General features: G+C 41.3%; 3 protein-coding genes across 3 annotated transcripts; 1 reads left to right on the plus strand and 2 right to left on the minus strand.

Annotated features, from left to right (window-relative positions):
* The first annotated feature begins 4,090 nt into the window (after positions 1-4,090).
* Positions 4,091-7,245, plus strand: LOC102708251. The gene is made up of 3 exons (XM_006655983.3): positions 4,091-4,328; positions 4,405-4,523; positions 6,953-7,245. Exons 1-3 carry the CDS (start codon positions 4,186-4,188, stop codon positions 6,970-6,972), a joined length of 282 nt encoding a protein of 93 aa, XP_006656046.1. The 5' UTR covers positions 4,091-4,185; the 3' UTR covers positions 6,973-7,245.
* Positions 7,246-8,773: 1,528 nt separating this feature from the next.
* LOC102707969 (TOM1-like protein 9) lies at positions 8,774-18,332 on the minus strand. Its single transcript, XM_006655982.3, has 10 exons — positions 18,099-18,332; positions 16,965-17,043; positions 14,938-15,036; positions 14,757-14,870; positions 14,323-14,483; positions 13,764-13,845; positions 13,482-13,567; positions 10,568-10,747; positions 9,922-10,427; positions 8,774-9,685 (listed from the first exon to the last, which is right to left on the minus strand). Exons 1-10 carry the CDS (start codon positions 18,200-18,202, stop codon positions 9,051-9,053), a joined length of 2,046 nt encoding a protein of 681 aa, XP_006656045.1. The 5' UTR covers positions 18,203-18,332; the 3' UTR covers positions 8,774-9,050.
* A 2,677-nt stretch (positions 18,333-21,009) lies between these two features.
* Positions 21,010-22,978, minus strand: LOC102706575 (aluminum-activated malate transporter 10-like). Its single transcript, XM_040524761.1, has 2 exons — positions 22,618-22,978; positions 21,010-22,517 (listed from the first exon to the last, which is right to left on the minus strand). The coding sequence occupies exons 1-2, from the start codon at positions 22,976-22,978 to the stop codon at positions 21,010-21,012; spliced, it is 1,869 nt and encodes a 622-aa protein (XP_040380695.1).
* Between the last annotated feature and the right edge of the window lie 2,167 nt (positions 22,979-25,145).

Consider the following 25,145-nt stretch of genomic DNA (forward strand, 5'->3'; position numbering starts at 1 on the left):
GCTTGTCGGTGTTTTGAGTCCATCACCGTTGAAAAAACAGGGAAAATTGCAAAGCTGCCATTATAATTTTGCTAAATTATAGATGTCATCCTGACCCACGTGACATTGACTCATGTGTGCCCACATGATATTAAGATACCAGTGACATATCTCTAATTATGCAAAATCATAATGACACGGTTGTAAATTTCCCCAAAAATTACCACTGCACTTAGGCCATGTTCGGCTGTCTCAATAACTTATCTAGATTCTCTTGTTTTCCAAGCGCACACTTCCCAAACTGCTAAATGGTGTGTTTTTTAATGATTTTTTTAATAGGAAATTTGCTTTAAAATATCATATTAATTTATTTTTAAAGTTTTTATAATTAATAATTAATTAATCATGTACTAATCTATTACTATATTTTCCGCGCTAGATAATTTACCCTAAAATCATTCCAACCGAAAGTGGCATAAGAATGATAACCATTGGAGTTGCAACCGACACTCAAGATGAATATCTACAAATTGCCCATAGTGCCACCATTCAGAGTCTAAAAAGGTTTATGAGAGTCATTGTTGAGATTTTTGGAGAAGAGTATTTGCATTATCCAACTAGTGCTGACACTACTAGATTACTTGCACTGGGAGAGTAGAGAGGTTTATGCTAGGATCGATAGATTGCATGCATTGGGAGTGGAAAAATTGCCCTTCAGTATGGCAAGGTATATATAAAGGAAAATCAATTAAGCCCACTATAGTTTTGGAAGTCGTTGCTTCGAGAGATCTTTGGATTTGACATGCATTTTTTGGTTTGCCAAGATCTCACAATGATATTAATGTTCTTCACCGTTCCCCTCTCTTTGCAAGGCTAACTGAAAACAGGCTCCAGCGGTGAATTATGAAATCAATGAAATCAATGGCCACAATTACACAATGGGTCATTACCTTGCATATTGTATTTATCCCTCATGGGCAACTTTTGTGAACACAATATTAGAACCGCAAAGTAATAAGAATAAACACTTTGCCCAACAACAGGAAACATTTCACAAAGATGTTGAGCATGCATTTGGAGTTTTACAAGCTCGTTTTGCAACTATGCATTTTGGTATGCGGACACATTAAATGAAATCATGACATCATGTATTATTCTGCACAACATGATAGTAGAAGATGAAAGGGATGAAGAAGATCTTGACTATAACTATGATGATGAGGGAGAGCGAGTCACACCTCCGCATACCCCTATAGATGAACTCAAGACTTTATTCAGAACCATCATAACATTAGAAATAGACAAACCCACTCTCAGCTTCAAGCAGATCTAGTTGAGCATCTATGACAATTTCATGGTAGGAGCTAGTGTAGTATGCAACATCATTTATGTAAGCAATACTCATTTATCAATTATGTAAGCAATCCTGAATTATGTATCCAATCCTCAACTATGTATGCAATCATCAATTAACATAGCCTTCTTGCATAGAACATAAAGGTTATAAACCATTTAGTTCTAACAATAACCAGTACATAATACATCAAAGCCTACATGGCATACAATATAAAAGTGCACAACCATAAAGTTCTTACATGACACATTACATAATTCATCAAAGCCTGACATACAACATAAAAGTTCATAATCCATTGAGAAGTGCTAAAAAATGGTACATATCCATGCATCATGAACTCAATCCATATGACACGATATGATCTCCTTTTGCAAACGCAAGTAGTATGCTTTTCTCGGCCCTTCCATAGCACTAAGATCGATATTCATAATTCTTCTTCTTTTTCATGGGTTTCTAAATCTAACTTTCGTTTCTCTACTTTCAATCTCTCTTTCTCTAGTGAAATAACTTCAGCCAACCGGTTATTTCTTTTCCCCTAGATTGTTCACTCATTTCCTTCTTCTCTAACCACATATTATTTAATGCAATAACTACATGACTACTCTCACTTGAGCATGAAGAAGTATTACCTCGCGCGCGTTTTGCCTCTCCATCTTTTTTCCAGATGGCCTAACCAAAGGATCAGAGGGATTAATGTTCGGGCTAAGATGAAAATCATTAGAGTTTGTGCTTGTAGATGGTCTCAGCAAAGGATCGACATGAGCCTTCTGCTTTTTCTGGGACAACGTATCATTCCACTTCGCACGATGATGCAAAATCTCCAACAGTGCATTAAAGAAAATGTCTTCTTCTCTTCTGATTTGTACAGGTTAGAAGCCTGAGTTATCTACAAAAAATGGCAAGATTAATAAGAAGAATAAGCATATTCAGGAAGAAGGCAAGACGCTAGCTCTATTAGATGCTTACATAATCTTGAACAGTCATCCCACTTTGAGGTCTATTAAGAATCTGCTCATAATATCCACAAAACTTGTTCACTTGTTCTTGAATAGTACCCCAACGGTCGTTAAGTGAATTTTGGTTACGATCCGAGGTGGATTTTTTGTTCTCATGAAAATATTGGTGAATCCTTGCCCAATAAGAGTGACGGTGTTGCTTAGCTCATGTGATTGCATCTAAAGTTGTATTTAATCAAACTGACACTAACATTTGATCATCCACAATGTTGAAATTTCTTGATCTCCTATTGTTGGGTCTAGAGGATGCCCCACTTTTAGCACTTGGTTGTTCACTAACAATAGGACTGTGTTGTTGCTGTTGTTCAGCTAGGGGCAAGTTTTGACTAGGATCCCAACTTTCTACATCAATGTTTGAACCCAACAAATTAACATAGCTATCCATGAATTCACCTAGCAACAAAAAAAGTACCAACATCAATATAATGAGCATAAAGTGGAGCAAAAATTATAGCAACAAAACAGAATTAGCATAAGTACAACAACATATATATCAAGATTGCTCTCCTTTTCTCTGCTCTAACTAAATAAAAAAAAACATCCACTATTGAGCTAGTGGGAGCGGCAGCGGGCGAGCCAGCGAGCGTGGCATGTGGTGCGTGCGGCCGAGCAACGTGCGGCCGAGTAGCATAGTGATGTGGCCGAGGGAGGAAGCAGGCGGCGGTGGGCGGGTGACGACCCGCGCATAGGGCAACGTCGGCAGAGGGCAGCCGATGTGCTCCAGATCCGGTACACCTTGCCCTCTCCACTCTCTCCACTGCTACACCATCCTTCTCCACCCTTTGGTGAAACGAAGAAAAATGGGCATGGGTACTCACCTTCGCCGGCCGGCAGCGATGATGATAAAGGGAAGGTCACGTTAGAGTCTGGAAGGAGGTGAGGGCTCGATCTAGAGGGTGTTCGTTTGAATGGCATGAGGAGAGAGATGCACTATTTTTGGGTTTTCTCTCTCTATGTTTGGTGTATGCGCTACTTTTGACGGACTGTATGGTGTTTTCCTTAGAGCTTACTTTTTTAGCTGTGTACGCCAAATTTCAGATGAAGTACTGGATGACTCCTCTTGTGGGGATGCTCTTAGAGCAAATCCAACGGCTCGTCCAAATTTTATCATCCATATTGTCATTGGAATGATAATCCAAAAAGATTCTCTATTCATATCATGCATCACTCTAACAGACATCTATTTGCATCATCCATATATATTTTATTAATATTTTGTAACCATCTACTCTTATGTTGATATTGCTCTCTTTTCTTATGATTGGATGTTGAAATATTAATGGAGGAAAGAGAATATACAAATTTGGATAACCTCTCTCCAATTTGGATAACCATCTATATTTACATGATTGGATTCATGATCGGATTTATGCTCTGTCGGAGCTATTTTTTTTCTTCATATCATCTATTTTCAATATTGATGATGGGATACGTACGCGGTTGGGTTTGCTCAGTTCCTAAAACGTCAAATCATTGAATACTTAAATGGAGCATTAAATATAGATGAAAAAATACTAATGGCATAGTTAGAGAAAAAATTGTCAGATGAAAAAACACGGGTTACCGTAGCACTTATAGCTAATCATGGATTAATTAGGCTCAAAAGATTCATCTCGAGATTTCTAGACAAGCTATGAAATTCATTTTTTTTCATCCCTGCCTGATAACCTATTCCAACTCGATCGAACGTGTGACGTCACGCCAAAATTTTATATTTTGCGAACTAAACAGGGCCTAGTGATGCTATTACACGTACCGAAAAGCCAAAAAAACCTAAGCAAGCAGTAAAGAAGGCACTATTCGTCTTCTCTCAGCCTCCATCGCCGCAGCGTAATGGCGGCCTCCCCCGTGCTACCCCGATCTAGGGTTTTAGCCCGCGCCATCTCCGCCTCCCTCCGCCGCGGCCTCTCCGGCGCTTCTCCTTCCACTCCCCTCCTCGCCGCCCCCTCCTTGCGCCGCGCCTCCTCCCTCCACAGGTGAACTCTCCACATCCGGCCCTAACCTCGCGCCCCCCCGCTTTTCTCCTCTTGACGTTGCTCCGGTTCGGGCCAGGTTACCCTCGGTGTGCGGGGGGTTGTTGTCTGTGATGCCGCTGCACAGCGCCGTCGCGTCGGCGCGGCTCCGGTCGGCCATCTCGCCCGAGTCACAGAGCTGGGGCGTCGTTCCTCAAGGTGCGCTTCTTTCCCACCCTTTTTCTTTTAGTCTCATTGTCTGGAGTAGATGCCACGCGTGCTTCTTGTTTTCCCGTTACGACTTAGCAGTTTTTGATTGGAACTAGTCACCAATTTTTTTTGTGGAAATGGCATAAGCTTGTGGGGAACACATCCAGGTTGACAAGAAAGAATCAAAGAACCAACTGAAATGGAAAACACGGATGTACAGGCTATGAAAAATCAGAAAATGAGATGCTTTGCGGCAAGAGTGCTATTTAATTGCGTAGTGCTTTGAATCCCCTGTGACAGTAGATAGTTTAGCTTCTGTTGCTATTATTCACGTGAAGGACTTCTAATTTAGATGTATAGTGATGCCCTGAGATTGTATGCTTATACCTCGTTTTGCCTGCTAGAGAGATGATAATATCATGGCTATGTTTTTGGAATGCACAGTTCTTTATCAGGTGTTTTTTTATAGTTTTGCGTTGCTTCAGGTTCCATTGATAATAGTTTAGGTTTTTTGCGGGGTATGTAGGCTTGCTGCTATTATGTGGTGGACAAGATCAATGCATTAAGCTTTATTAGACTGAGTATTGTTTTGTGTGGACAGATGGATAGTAGCATCTTCTGTTCATTTACCATACTGCTGCAAGTACGCATATATAGTCTTTGTTTTCTTTAAATTATCAACTCGTCACTCATAAAATTTGTTTCTTTTGAGTTTTGGGGTAGTTGATCTTTATAGTTCTTGTATCTAAATGGAATTGCCAAATCAGAGACCGTTTTAGTAGACTAGAAAACATAATTATGATGCCTGATAAGTTATGGACCAAAAATCAGTGTGGTTATTTGTATAAAATTGTGCTTTTACATTTCTGATACCCATGCACAATTTGGTTGGTTACATTTCCCAGTAAACTAAATTTTACTACCTCAATTTCATATTGTAAGACTTTCTAGCCTACCAAAATTCATCAATTGATGAATATATATAATTTATATATATATTTAGATTCATTAGCATCCATATGAATCTAGGCAGGGCTAGAAAGTCTTACATTGTGAAATTGAGGGAGTAGGTATCAACTTATATTGGTTGTTTTTAAATGTTTCATACTTAAATGTCCAAAATGAAACTAAGATTACTGTAACCAATATCTGATATGATATGTCTCAATAAAATCCAGAACAGATGTGGAGGAACTGTCCATGAAAAATCAATATGTCATAGTCCAAAATATATGCACATGTCTGCAAATGCTCCTTGCACCATAATTCCTGAGAGGATCAAGGATGTAGAATAAGGAACCAACACAGGCCCTTGCTTAGGCACCTGTGGAATTTGGGATATGAAAATCTTAAATTCTTTTTAATTCATATGCACATTATTTGTTTTTGGAGATCAGTGTAGGACTTCTGTTGTCATGTGATTTATGACAGTTCTAGTACCATGTATGATGGATTCTTTTGAATCTATATGTGGTTGTTTTCTCCTTCTGATATTTTCCTAACAGACTGTAAATTCCACAAACTGTCTTCAAATTCATTCCTGTCTACTACCTCCTATCTTATTGATGTTCATTAATTCATATTTGTTTAAGTCATTTATATCTGTTAATACTACCTTCGTTTCATATTGTAAGACTTTCTAGCCTTGTCTAAATTCATCAATTGATGAATATATATAATTTATATATATGTCTAGATTCATTAGCATCCATATGAATCTATCCAAGACTAGAAAGTCTTATATTGTGAAACAGAAGGAGTATTTAACTAGTGTAGCATCTTCCTTTTATGTCTGACAAAATCAAAGTGGTTTTTGGTTATTATTAGATGCCTTGTGCACCTTTCTCCTTTTCTCATAATGTTCTTGTGTGCTTCCATTTTTTTGGGCAGCACTATAATTTGTTCTCTCTTAATTTGCTTGTGTTATGAGTTTGTGAATATCTAACTATTGTTGAGACCAATGTTCTGTTAAGTTATCAAAACATGGCTTCCTTTCTTCTTGGCTGTACATAATTACTTTTTGATACTGAACTATCTGACTTGTCAGTAGTATACTATGCCATGTGTTCTTTGAATTTTCTCCTCCTCATATGTGCATAAGTATCTTATTGTTTGGAGTTTGGTTGTGTGAAGTCATTGTTAGGTCTTTTGTATTCACATCATGTGGCTAAACAGGAAGCACAATTTCCATCTGAATTTTAAGGTGTTTGCAATGCATTCTACAGTTAGTTTCAAGAAAGTTTTTTCACGTACATGTGAGCACATGCATCAGTCATGTGTGTCTTGATATTTGATGGAAATATTCAAATTTAAGCCAGCCAACCCATCTTCTATTTGTTATAATGATATTGCAAGTGCAAGTAGTTCGTATAACATGTATAGATGCTTTACTTGTGTAGTTACTCCAGTATTTTCTGACGTCCTATTGTGTTCTACAGGGAATTCTATGCCTTTATGACAACATACTTTTGATGGCTATCGTAACTGAGCTTGGTTCAGAAGCTTTTGGAACTCTTGATGCATTTTTGGCACAAACCATATTAGAGCTTACAAGAAGCCATAAACTGTTTAGCCATTAAATGACATGACTTTTTTGGGTGCTACTATCTTCAGTTTCACATGCCCATGATACTGGTTATGTTGCTGATGCTCATTTTTTTATATGTGCATTTTGATTAATGTGATTCTGAAGACACAGGTTTTGATGAGCATCCTTGATCAAATGTGAGAATTAGAGTTTTTCTTCCATTTTGCTTTCATGAATCAGCTCGATCACTGTTTAGAAGTATGAATGGTCTGTATATTACTGTTAGCAACTTGGCCTTAATAAGTGAGAACGCACTTTAGTAGGCCTTCTTTTTGACGTGCTGTGACATTATGAATTTCTTCAAAGCCCTAGACTACTTGTTAGGATTGTATTTTATTTAATCAAATATATGAAAGTCGAGAACGGGACAGGGCTAAAACATAGCACTAACAAACATTTTGCCAGATTTTAAAGGGTTTAGAAATTAGTTCCCCTTTGATTTGAAGGAAATCATAGCACTATTTTTTTTTTTGTAGGATTTCAATCATATGGGAAATTTTCCTATACGGTCATTTGAAACAAATGATAGGATTATTTTGAAGAAAATTTAACAATGAGGTTCAACCTCATGGAAAATTTTCTTTAGTCTATCTCTATTCAAATTACTCTGTTTTTTTCCTGCAATCCAGTCAAACAACCATTAATATGTTTTCTTGTGTTATGCAATCATTGGTTTTATAATTGTATTTTTGTTAAGAGTAAAATGCATAGCCACTCCTTAAACTTGGATATGAGTGTTAGTTAGGTCAATAATCTTGTAAATCGCATATTTAAGTTCATAATCATTGTTTAATGTACCGCCTGTGGTCTAAATGACATTTAACTAGTATCAGATGCTGACGTGGTTGTCCAGGGTGGCAAATAGTTTGCATTTCGCCCTCTCCAAAGCCCTCTTACCACCAACAATATGCATTTAAGCCTTGTTAGGTTTAGGTGACTAATCCGTTAGTCTCTTCACTTTAGTCCCTAGAAACCCAAATAGGAGGGACTAAAAGGGAATAAAATTGTATTAGTCTATTAATCTCTTTCATAGGTACTTGTTGGGACTAAAATTTTCTTTTATACCTGTCCCCTAACAAAAGTTTCTATATATATGATGTATTTTTAGTCTCTTTTAATTCCTCTAACCAAACAGTAGGAACTAAAGATTTTAGTCCAGAAACTAATTTTTAGTTCTAGAACTAAAGAACCAAACATCACCTTGGTCCCCCTCCGTAGCTTTGGAATCAAGGTAAAGCTGCAGAGGAAGTGCAGTGATGGAGGGGGGCAGCCAAGTTGAGGTCTAGCTAGCGCCCACCTTTGCAGCGATCACCCTTTCTGACTCGTGTCATCTTTCACCACTCTAGGTCTAGGATCCTTCAGTCGCCGTTGTCCTGAGGCGGCAAGGAGTCAAAAGTGGTGAAATTAATTTGGGTGTACACAACGCTGGATTAGAGGGGGGCTGAATACAAAACTTTTGCCTCAGCGAACAGTCAAATGTGGTTTGAATCATGGGTGGTACTCCGTATATTAAACCATGATTACGATTAGGGGACCTAAAAAACATACCTTCCTAACTTCCAAGTTGCAACAAATCCTGCTTGCTATAAATATAATTTCTGCCTTGATCTTCTAAAGCTGATCGAGCAAGATTGTAGCTACTTAGGGATCTCAATTCTTTACAGGAACCATGAAAGAATGTTCAATGGTGTTTTTCTTATCAAGGTTTACAGACTACAGAGGACTGATGACGCAGGAAATCGAGAGCTTGCAAGAAGCAAACAAACAAACTATAATTGCTTGCAAGTAGACAAGACAAAAATTATACCGAACCACACTCGCTATGAATTTCAGAATCTATAACGCTCATCTACTACTTTCCAATAGAGAAAAAATTCAAAGAACTTATGTACTACTACGAGGAAATCTTATCCCCGTGGCCAGAAATGTTAATAAACATCAGCTCATCTTTACAAGCCGCCAGCCTTATTAGCTGCAGTTTTGCTAGGCTTTGTTTTGGCAATGTTAACAAGATCACCAAAGAGCGAATCCTCGGGTCTGGATGGCCTCATTGGTTGCTGAAAGGATGAGGATGCAGAAACTCCATACATATTGTTGTCTTGCACCGCGAGACCGTTCATTCTCTGGGAGAGCTCGTTTGCACCGGCATAGCCATATGCAGCATTTGGAGCATAGTAGCCTGCAGGCTGCTGACCATATCCATAACCAGCCATCTGACCACCATACATCTGTTGCTGGTAGAAATCTCCTGCCATCTGTTGGGGATACATGCCAGCTGATTGGTTGCTTTGCATTGGAGGATACATTCCGCCATACTGTGTGTGCATGGGTTGTGTTTGGTGAGGCCCAAGCTGATCCCCGAATCCTTGTTGAAACTGCATTCCTGCGGGTTGCCCAGTCAGCATTGGTTGTGATGGTGCAACTTGCCCAGGCTGAACTTGGACAGGTTGGGGCTGAATGGCTCCAATTTGTCCTGGTGGCATTGCCAGCCCACCAGGTTGGCCAGGCTGGAATTGATCACTTTCTGCAGGTTGAGTTTCCCAGGGTGGTGGTGGGAGGTCACCGCTCTGATCTTGACCTTGACCTGTAAGGGACAAAACATGTATAAATAATGAGCCATTTATACATGGAAAAATAAAAAGGTAGAGCTATAACAAAAAAAAAAAACTTGGTAAAGTCTTCACCGTGTTCTATATGAAATACCATTTAGAAATTATCTAGCAAAAGCCTCTACCAGAGCTTTCTAAGCTAACAGAAAAATAGAACAGCAAATGCTACAAATCTAATACACGAAGCCCGTTATAGAATAAATTGTACTACCATAATTTGGTGGCTGCTCTTGAGGAAGCATTCCATGTGCAAACTGACCATTCCATGAATTTGTGGAGTTTAGATCAGGACGCTGATCATATGGTGCCATTGTATTGGAAGTTAACCCATTCGAATATGGAGAAGTCTGTTGTGGTTGAACAACCTGCTGTGAAGGAAGAGTCTGCTGTGAAGGATACAGTTGTGGTGCCGAGAGACTAGGATTTGAGTTTAGCATAGGAGTGAGTGCAGGGTTCTGGTTGTTGCCAACATTGCTTTGTGCAAACATGTCTACCAGGTCCAAGGTATTGTTGGCTGAACCTGGAGGTACAGGTGGGTTGCCTACAGAAACAAGGGCTTGGGAATCGACAGGCTCTGGCTTGAAGTAGTCATCTCCACTAAGCAGGTCAATATTAGGGGTTACTGGTTCTCCAGGAGGTTTAGTACTGCTGGATGATGCAGGTGCTGGGAGCGCTAATTGCTCAAATGGAGTCGCTGTACTGGCAGATTCAGTAGGCCTGAAAAGTACATTAGATATGTAGAAAAATCAGAACCTTAATGATGTATTTATGTAACGCTAAACAGATAACAGCATCATTTTTCCAGAAGCAAAACGTAAGTTCATATACACATAATGCTTAACAAGAGTTAAAACCACCTCTGATCTGCCTGTTTTACCCCTTCCGGTTTGGTCACTGGAGAATTGTCCCCTCGGGCCTGGACTGATTTTGGCTTTTCTACACGAACTGCTATGCCTGCAGCAATTGCATCATGTTTTGCAAGAACACGCTGTAAATCATCATTCAATGAAAGACCCTGGCTTAGCAGCTCCTCATCCCTGTCATAGTTCAATGTACAAAAGGAAATTAACAGACCATTTCATACTCCTGTGACGCCAATGGAAAGACTGATTCAAAATGTGATAAAAACCGATTGTGTGGAATCAGGTTTAAGCGAAAAAATAATCCACCACATGTTAACATTCTGTACTATATCAGGTCTAAGTACGCATAAATATTGAGTAAAATAATCAGTGCCGCTAAAATTTACGGGAATGCAATGGACAGGATCCTGTCCCCTGTCCCCGCACGGTATCCCTTGATGCATGCCTGATGCGCTACTGTGGCTCTCTCAACACCGGTTCTCGCATGAAGAACCAGGATACCATTGACAATGCCATCATGAGCATACTGCCATACAGCAAGGCTTCCCATGCAGGCATCAGAAGGTCCACTTCCTCCCTTTCAAGTTTCAAGTTTCAACCCCGTCAACAAGCTCACCACCCTCACCTATGTTGACCTCGCCGGTGGCTCATGGCACCACGTCAGCAAGGGCACCCCCAAGCAGGCAAGCAACCATGGATCCATTGGCAGATGACCCAGTAGGAAGAGATGGGCCAAGTCCTAGGGCCTTCATTTCCCATGAATCCTCACTACCCTAGTCATTGGGCCGTCATGTTCCCTTGCCTAAGCCAGCGGCCACCATGGATGTAACTTCCAGCAGCAGGAGTTCATGAGGAAGATGACTTGGGCTTCGGGCTTTAACTTTTAATCGCCTAACTAGGCAACTAACCAATTTGGCCTTTGTACAGCCAACCCAACAAATGGAACTAGCCATGGACAAACTAACAAAGTGAATTCAAATTAACGATGCACATGGTCATGGCTGCACAAGCACGATGCACATTGAGCCAGAGAGTGGATGCCAATATGTATCAGCTGATACTGACTAGTATCAGATCGACGAATATCAGCAGGTACCAACAGGTATCAGCTCAGCTGATATCAGATCTGGTACCACCATGTATCAGCTGGTACCAATGGGGCTGACAGGTATATCAGCTGTTACCAGTGGGGTATCAGATCTGATACCCACCTGGTATCATACTCATACTGTCTGGAACAGTATACCATGCAATAACAGCCCCCTAAACTTATGGTCCAGTGTCACTCTGAGAATGCATATTTAGATCTGTAATCTAGTTTGACATACCATTAGAAGTCCAAAATGAACATAGACCCTCCAGGAACCATGTGTAACCACAATGTGGAAACCGCCCAGTACATGGTCTCACATGTGGTGCGCTATGACCAGTGTGTACATGAGATATTTGCACGTAAGCCCTAAAATCTGCCAGGACGAAAGAGTGAGACTGATTTTGAAGGGCTTACATGCAATATCTTGTGTCCAACCTTGGGTCAAGCATAGCACGTGAGACCACATGCCACAGGTGGCTTCCATGTTGGTGTGCCATAATGGGTCCATACGTACTTTTGGACATTTACTTGATGGCACATGTAAAAATAGCGTAGTTATTAATGCATTATCAATGTTTAGGGGCCTAAAAGACACCTGACAAGTTTACCAACACCTAGTTTAGTTTACTTTGGAATATCTACAAGGTTTCAGCCAGTTATGCACAAAAGTAGACTAACAGACAGATGGATTGTAACTGAAACGTGTGTAGAAGAAGTAATAACTCAAGAGTTCCTACCATGTTGCTGTATTTATCTAATGTGTAAAATAACAGAGGTAGATTGGTACTGTCACAAGAATTTCCTATCCTATTTGATGAAATAACTCTTGCGCTAATTGGTCTTGTTCTTTTTGCTTTTCAGTCTTTTAAGAAGACATCTCCTACTTTCAGTTTGAGATGCTCTACGACATCATCTCCTTTATGTTTTTAGTTTGGGATGCTCTAGGACAACATCCACTTAGACTAGCAAGCAACTATAAATATATATCCAACCTCCCCGGGGAGACCATGCCATTTTGGTGAGAAGTAAACAGAAAATTGCCCCCAACTCTCCTAGCGTTATCCTCTCGATGAGTAAGGATTTTGTGGGATGCTATCCTAGAGCATACAAACTGAAAGCATAAAGGAGATGTTATCCTAGAGCATCCTAAACTACTGTCCTAGAGCATCCTAAACTGAAAATAGAAAATGTTATCCTAAAAGGCTGAAAAGCAAAAAGAACATAAGACCAATCAGCGCAGGACTTATTCCATCACTATTAACTAACTTTTGTCCACCCCTACTCCCTCATGATTGACTACGAGATGTGGGTCACCCCAGGAATTGTCCGATCGACCCGCACTTGTCTAAACAACTGGTCCAAGAACAAGACTAAGAGGAGCCCATTCAAGAAAGAAATTCACTACGAAAACCCACTTGATCTGTAAATACCATCACGAATTGGATGCTTTTCTAGGCGTTCCTAAAATCAAAACTAGGATTAACAGATCATTACATGCTATTCACGTAGGAATTTGTTTAGAATCATTGACATTTCAAGAAAGTGCTTAAAGAGCGAACCCAAGTTTATTTGGATAAATGCATTAAAGAAAATCAATGGGCAGTCCTTAGCAAGGAGATTTGAAATCATACTGGACCTTCAGAATAACTGAACAAAATGGGCATGACAATAAGCTTGGCAGCAAAGTTCTGCTTTGTTTACTATAAAACAGGAAACATACAATGTCTGGCAAATGCATGTCCTGCATTCTCAGTACCTGATTGCATGCAATTCATATGGCGGCCGAAAAGGCAAAGACATAAAATAGGAACTTACGTGGTTGAGTTGACAAGCTGCACCACTCTCTGCTTGTAAGAACGGCATTGATCCACAAGGTCCACAATAACCTCCTGTCTCAGACCCTGTGGATTCATTACATTTTAGCAACTTGGCAACAAAAATATCCAACTATTATTTCTCACAAAAATAAATATCAAACTATTATCAAAAAGGAAATCCTACACCAGAAATGGAACGGATCATTTTTCCCTTCACTAACTTTCTGCAGATATATAGGTCATCTGATTATTCTATAGACCGCACTGTACAGGAAAATACCTCTCTGTTACCAGGATCAATAGCATTCAACATCTCTGAAAGGACATCCATGACACCACGTGCATTCTGAATTTCTGTCAAACTGGTGAGACAAGAAATTGTGATTTATAACTTCCATAGAAAAAAAAGAGAAGAAATTAAAAGCAGTTAATTGACAAGTACACAGAAAGGATGAGCTCCGAGTAGAAGGTAGATTAAGTCAAGTTATGGAAATGGATGCAGTTAATCTTAACTTTGCATCCATATTTGTCTAAAATTCATAGATAATGCCATAGGGATTTGTTCAGGTAGCACCCTACTAACCTCCTAAAAAATTGGTCCTACCAGAAACGAAATTATACAAGTGCTGCAGTACTAGACTCCTAATTTAACTAATCCAAACTTATTTTTGGACAGGTGAAAAGCATAAAAGATCATGACACAATCAATACGATAATCCACAGTTTTGACCTAACTTAAATAGTTCACAAGATAAAGCCCAAGTCTCACGTTAGTTATGAACAATATGAATTCCATGATTACATGGTAAAGCAGATATCAAAAGTTCAAAACCATGTACCTCAATGTAGGCACTTCTGGTGCTGAAGACGATTCAGGTGCTTCATGTTGACGATCAGTATTACGTAGAGCTGGAGGAAGATTCCGTAGAGGCTGAGTCTGTGGAGGTGTATAGATTGGCACAGAGCTCTCTGGTTTTTGAGGAAATACAGCTCCAGCACGCTGGCAAATCAAATCACAAATGTAAGTTATAGAAAGATATACAATACATAAACAGATATTTCCAAATGACCAGCTAAAACAAAGAAAAGCAATCAATTTAGTTTGTTCATGTTTTCAGTAAGTATATAAAGTAGAACAATGTTGTTTGATTTGTTACTACTTTTTGCTTATTGTTTGTTACTACTTTTTGTAAATAATATTAAATGTTGTAGAAAGTTAGAGAAGATGAAAACAATTGTGAGGATAGTTAATATAGAATGCATGAAATAGTACCAGTAGCTCTTGATATGCTGCATAATATTGTGGATATCTTGCACGAGCACCACCAAAAGCTTCTTGCCAAGTGTCTATCAGAATTAGTATCTTCTCTTTTACATGATAATCAGGCTACAAAATAAAAGATAAATCAACATCGAAATCTTACAATATGGAAGGATGTTAAATAGTGTTGTACCTTTTTCTTAACTATCTTCACCATTTCATGGAGTATATCCCTCTCAGCAACATGCATATGAACAAAGTCTCCACAATTTTTAATCAATGTCTCCAGCAACTGGGAAAAAGTTAAAATAAACTCTATAATTCACCAAATGTTTATTTGGGTGCCCGTCTTCAAGTATAAGTAATCCAGAAGTCATTATATTATAAAGCAACCAAAACATTTCAAGAAATCATCTCCACGATAAAAGCATGCCATGACAGATCAAACAGACTCACAGTAAAGAATGATAAATGCAGTAAAAGTTTCCTTTTTAAGGAAAAGCAAAGAAGGTTGCATTTAATAGGCCTATATGCTCTCCCTCTATAACTCTTCATTTTCTTGTTAATTCAATGAGTAGTAGAACTCTCTTGATCAAGCAAAACCCTTCTGACCAAGCGATGAACATACATGATGTCATTTACGTAATACCCTAACATCCATAAGATGGTCCAGCCTATCAACTTGGTTTGCCTAATCATGCTGCTACTTGATTTTTACATGATAATTTCTTCAAAGTTCAAACTAAGCAGTTAGAACCAGAGGAAAAGTTGGTAATCATTGGTTACTGTCTTAATGGGCGTACCTATCCCAACAAGTAAACATAAAACCAACTGATCATATGCAATAACATTACTGCACTGTATATTGCTCAATCAATCACATTACTGTGTCTGGCCCTGGCTACAACTATATGGTATATGTATGCCAAGAGAAATAAACAATAAGGTAAATGGCAAAATTATGACAAATGCAGGATATACCATGTGCTTTATTATGTGATGGTACAGAAACATGGCCTGTGTATATGTGAAGCACATACACATGGAGTAGAGACATGCATTATTGACTGTGTATGCCATGTTGACATGAATGGTTCAGATTCACCCACTCAGTGTTGCTACTGTATCCATACAGAATGTGTGTGGCTGTAAATAATCTATTGCATGTTGTTTCAATTCAATCAATGAAGCAGCTGTTATAACACCCATTAGGAAGTTATTATATGTTGCATTTTAGATTTTTGGTTACAGCCTTACAGGGCTCATGTTCAATTTTCAATCCAAAATCTGGAAGTACAAAATTGTCCAAGATTAAAATGGTTTTTGTTGGCAACCAATTTATGGTCACTGGAAGAAGCAGAATGGACTGAAATCTTGTTGTAACAATCATTAGGGGTCCAATACAGCTGTGAAATCATGATTATTGATTAAAGTAATAAAGTTATACTCCCTCCATTTCAAATTATAGGGTCTAGTTTGTTTCGTTAGGACATGTTTGATCAAAGATTACTTTATTAGAATATAATTTTTATGACACAAAATTGATATTATTAGATCCATTTTCAAAAGTACTTTCTTATGATTATACTTTTGTGTCACATAAATGATATATTAACAGACCAATCTTTGATTAAACACTTGTCCTACTGAAACAAAATACATTATATTTTGAAAGAGGGGAGTCAACTAACAATAACTAAAAAGTCAATACAGAATCATGGATATTGATCAAATGTAATAGAAGAATCATCATGAAGCTGATCAAATCATAGCATGTAGTGCCATCATGAATATATGAGCAGGAGCATCAAAGAAGCATGAATATGTGTGGGAACATCCTAGAGGCATGGATAAGTACTATGAGAAGAAAACAAGACACATTTAACTCCAGAAAACCATCAGAACAGTCCTATAGGCTGTGTTCTTCTCTACAGATTACTCCCAGATTATTCCTCGGCTTTTGCGCACATGCTTCTCTAACTGCTAAACGGTGTGTGTTTTTGTGAAAAGTTTATATATAGAAGTTCATCATCTCACCTTTCTAGATTAGACTTTCAACTTTGTACTAGTTAATTTAATCGTTTGCACTACTAAATAGCTATCAAAAAATAAGATATTTTTTCATCTTTCATCAGAACACAGCCATGTCAATGGTAAATTAATAGTCACTGGTTCAAGTCTTTATTCAACGAAAAACCAAGTATACAGAATGGAACTTACTGTTAGTGCGAGAAGCTGGATCTTTGAGTTCTTGTGCCCAATGCGTTTCTTGATAGACTTCACTACATCTTTGGCTTGGCTACGTGGATATTGAAGTATGAGTGAATATACTAGAAGTGAAAACATCGTACGAAATAATTGAAGTGTATTATCAGGAAGCAATTTAACCCCAAAAAAAAAGAGCAACATGCCAACTAGAAGTACAATACAGATTTAAGCAAATAATATTGTGATATCTCAAACACCTTTGGTTTTGCTAGAGAGAAACTCAACACCATTACTCAATTTGTATTAGTTGAAGAATACACTTAAGTAAAAGATTCACCAACAGGTGAAAAGTTTCAATTCTTCGAGATCAAATTGCCTCACCTTGTTTTATCACAAGACAACAACAAAACTCTGAAGTCTAACAAAAAACTAACGACTACTGAAATTTCACATTGTCGTTTTTCTTTTCATTTTGCCATGGTTGTTGAGTGTTAGTCACTGTAAGTTAATTCATTTTTGTTGACCATTTGACCTGTTTAAGGTTCAAACATGTCAAATTTGCGAGCAGGATGCAAAATTTCTGCCAGTCCATGCATAGCAGTTCAGTGGGGACAGAAAGCCAACCAACTCATTAAGTCCACCTCATTAAACATCAAGTTATAATAGTGATGTAGTTTGGGTAGAAAGCTGGTTGCCTCACTTTCCCCCCTTTCCCCATCAAGCCCAAAAATCCATCCATTACTTGCATATGCATCCACCCACACCACCTGAACTCCTCAAGGCCTCAACTTTTCAATTTTATGTGGCAGCAAGAACCTAGTACAGCATCCGAGCCTCTGCAAGTCCACTATTTCCCCCTACTACAGTACAAAAAATGATTAAAAGGGTCGATCGAACGGCCCGCCCGTACATGTAACTCTGGTCTGAAATCTAGCTACAGACTAGCCCCAGAGACCAACACCAAAATTCGCGGCGCGCGGAACCAACCACCCGGCTGAACGCACGCGCGCGTGCGAGCCCTGCCACCGACAAGGCGCACATCGGCGGCGCCGCCCACGAGCAGCTGAGTCCGGGCGGCGCCACTCAACCATCCAAACGAGAAGCGCAAACAGAGTAGAAGGAGGAGGAGGAGGAGGAATCGCTCACGAGGGGTCGTGGTTGAGGATGTCGCAGATCTCGAGGTTGAGGGACCAGTCGGGCCCGATGAGGGACTCGCTCGTCGCGCGGTCGACCAGCACGGACTGCGGCATGGCGGCGGCGGCGGAGGCGGAGGCGGGTCGATCGGGCCTGGGTGAACCCTAAGCCGGCGAGCAGCTCCTCCTCCGCTCCGCGTTGGTTCGCCGAGAAGGCGAAGGGAAGGGAGGAGGAAAATTCTCGTTTTTTTTTGTCTCTGTGTATTGTGTGGGTTCTTGGGCTGGAATAGGGTGGGCCCCCGCGGTCGGTCTCCACTTCCAATTTGGTTTATGATTCCGTTAGGTGACACGAGACGGCGGGCCGGAGAAACGGGCCCGGCCCCATCTTTCTGCGGTGCCAGCAAGACATATGCGCTGTCAAACGTGGTGTATGAGGGCGACGGCTTCACGCTATCCCACCGGCCACCGTCGTGGGATTTCAGTCAAACTAGCATTACTCCGTTCTGGTAAAAAAAAAAAAAGGCATTACTCCGTTCGTGCTATGATTAGGGGCTGTTTGATTGGAAGGACTAATCTATAAGTCTTTTTACTTTAGTCCATTTTAGCTTCTAAAATACCAAACAAGAGAGATTAAAAGCGACTAAAATTATCTAGATCCATAAGTTCATACAGGAGGTGCTAAAAGGGACTAAATATCTATAGCACACCTACTCTACTACTTTAGATCTATAGCTATATATATGTGATGTGTACTATTGAGCAGGTGAGCTAGGCTCCTAGGGAGGGAGGCATCAGGTGAGCTCGAGTGAGGATACAAGCTTGATGGAAATGTCGAGATTAGGCCTGAAAGTTTTTTTAAATTTCATTTAGAATGGTTTTAGCTTTTATCAATCCATTTACGTTCAAACGTCCATAAGAAATTATCGACATATAACTCTTAAAACCCCCACTAAATTTTGTAATGATCTTCCTATTTGCGATGGATGGGCATAATGCTATTTTGTATAAAAGATGGAGAATTTTGGGATTATGTCATAATCAAAGGTGGGTTTCATTGAAATGCCATTTCTAAATGGGTTACATTAAAATGCTATTACCAAAACAGAGCTACACACTAAAATGCCATCTTAGATGAAATTAACCTCGACGGTCCTTCCTAACTTCTTCCTCCATTTTCTGGTGCAGTGGACACCCGAATACCGTCTTGGGTAGCAAATTTCATCAGGACACATTGAAGGAACACGTACATCTAGACACAAAGAGGCACCAGGACATGAGGAAGCTCAATTTTGATCTTGACGAAGAGAAGCTCCTACTAGATTCATAAGATTTTAAGATCAGTGTTGAGTGGTGACCAACGAGGAAGCTCAACAGCATGGTGGCTATTGGATTTGAGACTATGAAAGGGATGGCTATGACCCAGGATGATGGAAGGTTTCGATGGATCTAGCTACAGAAGGCTCGAGCAAGAGAGCTAGAGGGCCACCGCTGACTGCACCCTATCATCTTGCCTCTCAAGGTGGTCATCGCATTGAAGCTGTTGTTGTGGTCCAAGAAGAAGTTACCCAAGTCGAGCCACCCTTGATCTTTGACGAGCTTGAATGGCAGTGAATGAGTTGTTATCTTCTTGGATCAACAGGGAAGTCGTGGATGAAGTGAGGCAAGATACAATAGTTGTTGAAGCCGTAGCAACGGTTGAAAACCTGGTTGGCACCGTCGTGGCAAGCCGCCATCACCATGAGGAGCTGCCACTACCACCACGGGCGAACAAGTCATCGATGAAATCTCTACTCCCTGTTTGAAATATCATGATTTGGAGTGGAACACATTCGAAAATTTAGTTGACGAGGTTCTGTTTGGTCCAGAAACTTTTAAATCTTTGGTTGACAATTTCAACTGAAACATGTTTTCATATTTAAATTCATTTGATTATTTTTAATTCTTCCATTATTTATTTTTATTTTTAATGTGAATTATTTATAGATTTTTAGAATCATTGTGTATTCTTCTAATAAAGTCTCCAATTAGTGTATATAAACGATATTTTACAACATAGCTATCCACCAGGTAGATATGATAATGGACTCCATGACTTGAGATCTGATGGTTTTTTAACTCTGGTTTAATTCTTGTACCCATAGTTTTAATAATGGATAAAAATCCTTACCCGTTGAGTATGTAAGTATGAGTTTGTTATGTCGCCAATAGCCACACATAGCCACTAACCCATGGGTAAATCCGCATGGGATGCCTCTGGTGTAGTTGGGTTATATAGAACTATTACCTAATTTCTTGATTTTGAATCGTGGTTGTATGATTTGTTCACTCTTTTGAATGTTAAGTTAAAATCAGTATTACCTAATATGATGATGATAGTTGGCTATTATAATCGTGTTGATTGCTGTGTAAAACTATGCTTTAAATTATTGCTATGGGTATAGATACATGATGAGTACAGGTCACCGTACGAAAATGATCTTGCACACACTAATTGGTGTATGTGTTGTAGCCGAAATTTTTAGTTAGGGTAAGTGTGGGTAATGGGTAACAAATCCTAGGTGAATATATACCCATTGATATCTCAAACATAGTAGTTCTCGATACGTTAGTTCACTCCTGAACCAACTCCCCTCGATCTTGTTGTCTTCGTGACAAAGACATTTCCATAGCCGCTTTGTCTAGCGAACTGAATCTAGTCGATCTGCATGTCTCCAATAAACTGAGAGTTTCTCATTTTCATTATCATTCACAATAAGGTTTACATTCTACAAGTGTGCGAAGCATCACAATAAATCAACAATTGCTTCGGTCACTCGTCTCAGCTCAAAAAAAAGGAAAAAAAAGAGAAGAAGAAACAAAAAAGAGACTCACACTCGTTCTGTCTTTGAAAAGCTGAGAAGAGGTTTAAAACTCCGTGGGATGCGTCAAGCCATTCCGAGTATAGACCGGTTTCTCGGGCTCGGCGCGTGGGCCGTGAAGTCCATGGACCGGTTCCTCGGGCTCGGCAGCACGGGCCCATGGCTCGGGAAGTCCATGGACCGGTGCCTCGGGCTGGGCGCGTGGACCGGCGGGTGGGCGGCGAGCTCCGTGGACAGGCTCCTTGGGCTGGGAGCGTGGACCGGCGGGACGTCCAGCGGCGGCCTCGGGCGCGGGCTCACCTTGGGCTCGCCTCGCCCCCACTTCTTGGTGCTTCGCCTCCGCATCAGCAGCTTCACCAGCTGCCGCACCTGGTCCCGCGCCTCTTGCTGCCCGCTCGTCGCCGCCGCCGCCGTCTCCTTCTTATCCTGCTCGGTGGCTGTGGCCATGGTGCGCGCTTCGTCTGCGGCGATGGGCATGAGCATGGCTCCTTCGGTGTCGGCTGCTGTGGCTGGCTCGCCGTCGTCGTCGGCTTTCTTGAACCTCGCGGTCGTGGCCAGGACATCGACGGCGGCGGCGACCCCCTCCGCTCTCGCGCATATCTCCAGCAGGAGGGACACGGCGGTGAAGAGAGGCAGCGCCTCGACGAGCGGCGGCGGCGGCGTGGTGGTGTTGTGCTCGTGCTCTGTCTCTGATGGCGCGGCTTCTTCTTCGTCCAATATCTCGGCGAGGCACCTCAGTTCGTCCCTCAGGTCCTGGGCGGCGGTGTTCATGTCCCCGACGACGAGGGCGAGGCGGCCGGAGCGCGTCATGGTCGTGATGGACCCCGATGCCTCGCGGAGCACGGCGGAGCAGTGCTGGCTCAGGGCGGTGCAGACGGCCGCGAGGTGGTTCTTGACGTGCGGCGGAGCCTGGCCCGCCGCGCCGACGCAGGCGGCGAGGGCGTCGACGCAATAGGCGCAGCAGCGCATGGCGGCGCCGACCTTCTGGTACTGGCCGTACGGGTGTCGGAAGCCGAACTTGCCGTGGCCGGGCTCCCACCTCGCCAGGTTCGCCAGCGAGTCCTCCGACGCCTTCGCATTCAGCACGGCCATGTACCTGCGCACCTTCTCCGACAGCTTGGTGGGGTGCTCGCCGGAGGAGAAGTAGTCGTCAACGCAGGCCTCCACCGCGGCGGCGAGCTTGTCCATGTTGCGCGCGACGAGGACGTGCAGCTCCTGCCCCGCCCAGACCGGGAAGATGAGCGTGCAGACCGCGAAGCAGATGAACGCCCCGATGGCGATGGTGGTGAGCCGCTGGTGCGCCATGGTCACCAGCGTGTCGACACGGTACCCCGACACGGCGACGAGGCTGTAGGTGAGTATGAAGATGGTGACGCCGTAATCGAACCGCGCCTTCAGCGTCGGGATGAACCGGGAGAACGACGCCGCCGCGGCCAGGACGAACAGTGAGGCGGTGAGGACGAAGGGCTCCAAGTCGTCGCCGCACTTGTCGGCCAGCCAGTGCGCGCCGAGCGCGAGCGCGCCGCCGGTCACCGTCGCCACCGCCCTGTTCAGCCCCTTGTACAAGCAACCACCTACACACAAACCATCCATGCACAGTCAAGCCTAAAGCTCAATCCTTCCTTCCACCACCAATGGCAGATCCACGCATCTTAGGAGAGGACGAGCACTCACCGACGGTGTACTCGAAGACGACGACGACGGTGAGGACGGCCCACATGGCGGTCTGGCCGGTGAAGACGTACAGCGGGCGGACGTAGTAGAAGGCCGAGCACAGGGTGAGCGCCAGCGCCACCTTGAACCCGTGCACCACCCTCCTCGGGTCGTCGGCGCCGACCTTCCACGCCGTCCTCCCGAGCCCGGCCGCCCATCTACACGGCGCGGCCAACCACGCCAAGACCCACGCCGCCCGCCCCGCGCCTTTCACGTTCATGTCGTGCTCCACTGCCGCCGCCGCCGCCTCCGGCACCTCCGTCGTCACCGTCACCCTCCACTCCGCGCCACCGGAATCCGCTGCGCCGCCGGCGGCCACCATGGTTTCTTTGGTTCACCTGTGTTGTTCGATCGATCGAGCTCGGCTAGCTTGGAGTGATGGGGTTGCTCTCGCATGGAGGTGGGTATATATAGGTGAGCTGGAGAGATTAAAAAATACGCGTGGCAGCTGACGTGGCTCACGTGAGACAAACACTTCAGGAGAAATAATATTTATTTGAATTTTTTATTGCCATAAATTTTTTTTTAAAAAAACATCACCTGACAACACGTAAAAACGTGAGTAAAAGCGACGAGTGATGTAAGCGCGTTGAAGGTGCTACTGTAGCTTGTATGGTAGAGCATGGATGAATATAGGTCAAACGGCAAAGATACTAATCACCTGAAAGTGATTATTTAAACGGCAAAACATAGTTTAGTTAATGGTGATTAGTGATGGAGACAGTACAGTTTTGTTTGTTAGGTCAAAACTGAGATATGACCATACAGATAAATTAAGTAGGTTACATATTGACTGATCTGAGGAATCAGCCAAAGGTTACTATACTATCCAACTTTGCGGATTTAACTAACAGCTAGCCCTATGCACTTACATGGGGTCATTGAGGATCCTAATTTGATGTTTCTAATCTTTTTTATTACCAGTTGATTCATCTCATCGTTACAACTGACATTTAGGTAGTTATCGTTTGACGTATGGATGGAAAACACAAAACGATATACTTGGAAATGAAACATAATTTATAAATAAAATTACATATATATATATTAATTAAAAATAAATACTTTAAAATAAACTACGATAAAAAAATTAAAAAATCAACCTTAAATTTAATGTTAAAATTATAATTTTAGTTTACTAGTATAAACAGAAAAGAAAAAAAATGAGGCTCTTATTTGCATGCTCTCACATAGATGGAAAACCAACCCATGACAATATCTAGTGGCGCATGATAAAATTAATATTTAAAAGCTGTTGTTGTTTCTTTTTTGGATGGATAGAGTACGTGGCGTCAACTTCTAAATTACTACGGTACTTAGTCAAAACGAAAGAGAGAACCGTGATAAATAAGTTCACGAAATTGAGAAGATGGCACAAACTTTAATTTCGTGGTGACAAGATTTACGGGGTATATCGATCGAGGAGCCATGGGGGATGCATGCATGACGAAGAGGTGGTGGGTAATTTTGGGTTGATTGGTTCACGTCAATTTCGCAAGCATGCCAGATGGAGTAATTAGCAATGCCAAAAATTTCATTCTGTCCAATTTTGGATCAAATAGGGGTATAAAAATGCTTGAATTAGCTCCTAACTTCGATCGGCCCGTATCGACCTTTGCCTTAGATTGATTCCAACTCGTGATCTTAACGAGGTTAACAAGCTAGCTAGCAAGCATGCTACCTGTTTAGCTTGTAAGTATAAAATACCACTAAATCTTTGTATATTTATAATTTATTAACTAATTTTTAGTCTTATAATTATATCTAAATTATTTATATTTATTGTGTTATTTATTAATTAGCGTCTATTATTATGCCAAAATATGACAGAATGGTAATGTAAAATTATAGAGATGATTTAAATGAGATGTATTTGTTAATAAAATTAACGAGTCAGCTTACAAACCAACCGAAGCTTGTAGATCGTTATGACTAAGAAGCCAAGACAGGTAAGTCTTACCCATCCTACTACCACATAACTACCCTTTCATATATTTAAGCCCAGTCAAACTAGCAAGAAGAGGCAACAATTCAAATATCAAACTTGCCAATTTTTTGACATAACCAAATCTTTGCCACGGCTAATAATACAGATAGAATGAATATATTCAACGCTATATATCCTTTAGAGCAAGTTCAGTAGTACAGGCAACTAGTAGCTCCAATTCATATATAGTCAATCTAATAGCCAATTCATACCATAGTGTTGACACTGAAAATAACAACAACGTATCACACATGAAGGTCTGGGAGTTACTATAAGACCACTCCAATGCAGGACCTAAATTCTTAGATTGCTGGGCATGTCAGTTAGTTTGATCTTGTAACTGATAAGATATAACATGGAAAAACAATTAAACCTAAACCGCTATCGGCCGGATAGCCGATACCGTTTAAGGACCCTAGCCGATAAACTAAACGATCGGCTTTACATGAATTTCATGATAACAGATGGAAATGTGCCCGATCGGCTAAATCAGTAATAGGAT

Source organism: Oryza brachyantha, chromosome 6 (genome assembly GCF_000231095.2).
Source record: "Oryza brachyantha chromosome 6, ObraRS2, whole genome shotgun sequence".
NCBI classification, from domain to species: domain Eukaryota; kingdom Viridiplantae; phylum Streptophyta; class Magnoliopsida; order Poales; family Poaceae; genus Oryza; species Oryza brachyantha.

Coding starts and splice junctions, on each gene's coding strand:
- LOC102708251 (XM_006655983.3), top strand. CDS start 4,186: ATGGCGGCCTCCCCCGTGCTACCCCGATCTAGGGTTTTAGCCCGCGCC. Junction 4,329..4,404: donor CGCGCCTCCTCCCTCCACAG/GTGAACTCTCCA, acceptor GGTTCGGGCCAG/GTTACCCTCGGTGTGCGGGG. Junction 4,524..6,952: donor CTGGGGCGTCGTTCCTCAAG/GTGCGCTTCTTT, acceptor TGTGTTCTACAG/GGAATTCTATGCCTTTATGA.
- LOC102707969 (XM_006655982.3), bottom strand. CDS start 18,202: ATGCCGCAGTCCGTGCTGGTCGACCGCGCGACGAGCGAGTCCCTCATC. Junction 17,044..18,098: donor ATCCTCAACCACGACCCCTC/GTGAGCGATTCC, acceptor ATATCCACGTAG/CCAAGCCAAAGATGTAGTGA. Junction 13,846..14,322: donor CCAGAAGTGCCTACATTGAG/GTACATGGTTTT, acceptor TTGTCTCACCAG/TTTGACAGAAATTCAGAATG.
- LOC102706575 (XM_040524761.1), bottom strand. CDS start 22,978: ATGGTGGCCGCCGGCGGCGCAGCGGATTCCGGTGGCGCGGAGTGGAGG. Junction 22,518..22,617: donor CGTCTTCGAGTACACCGTCG/GTGAGTGCTCGT, acceptor GTTTGTGTGTAG/GTGGTTGCTTGTACAAGGGG.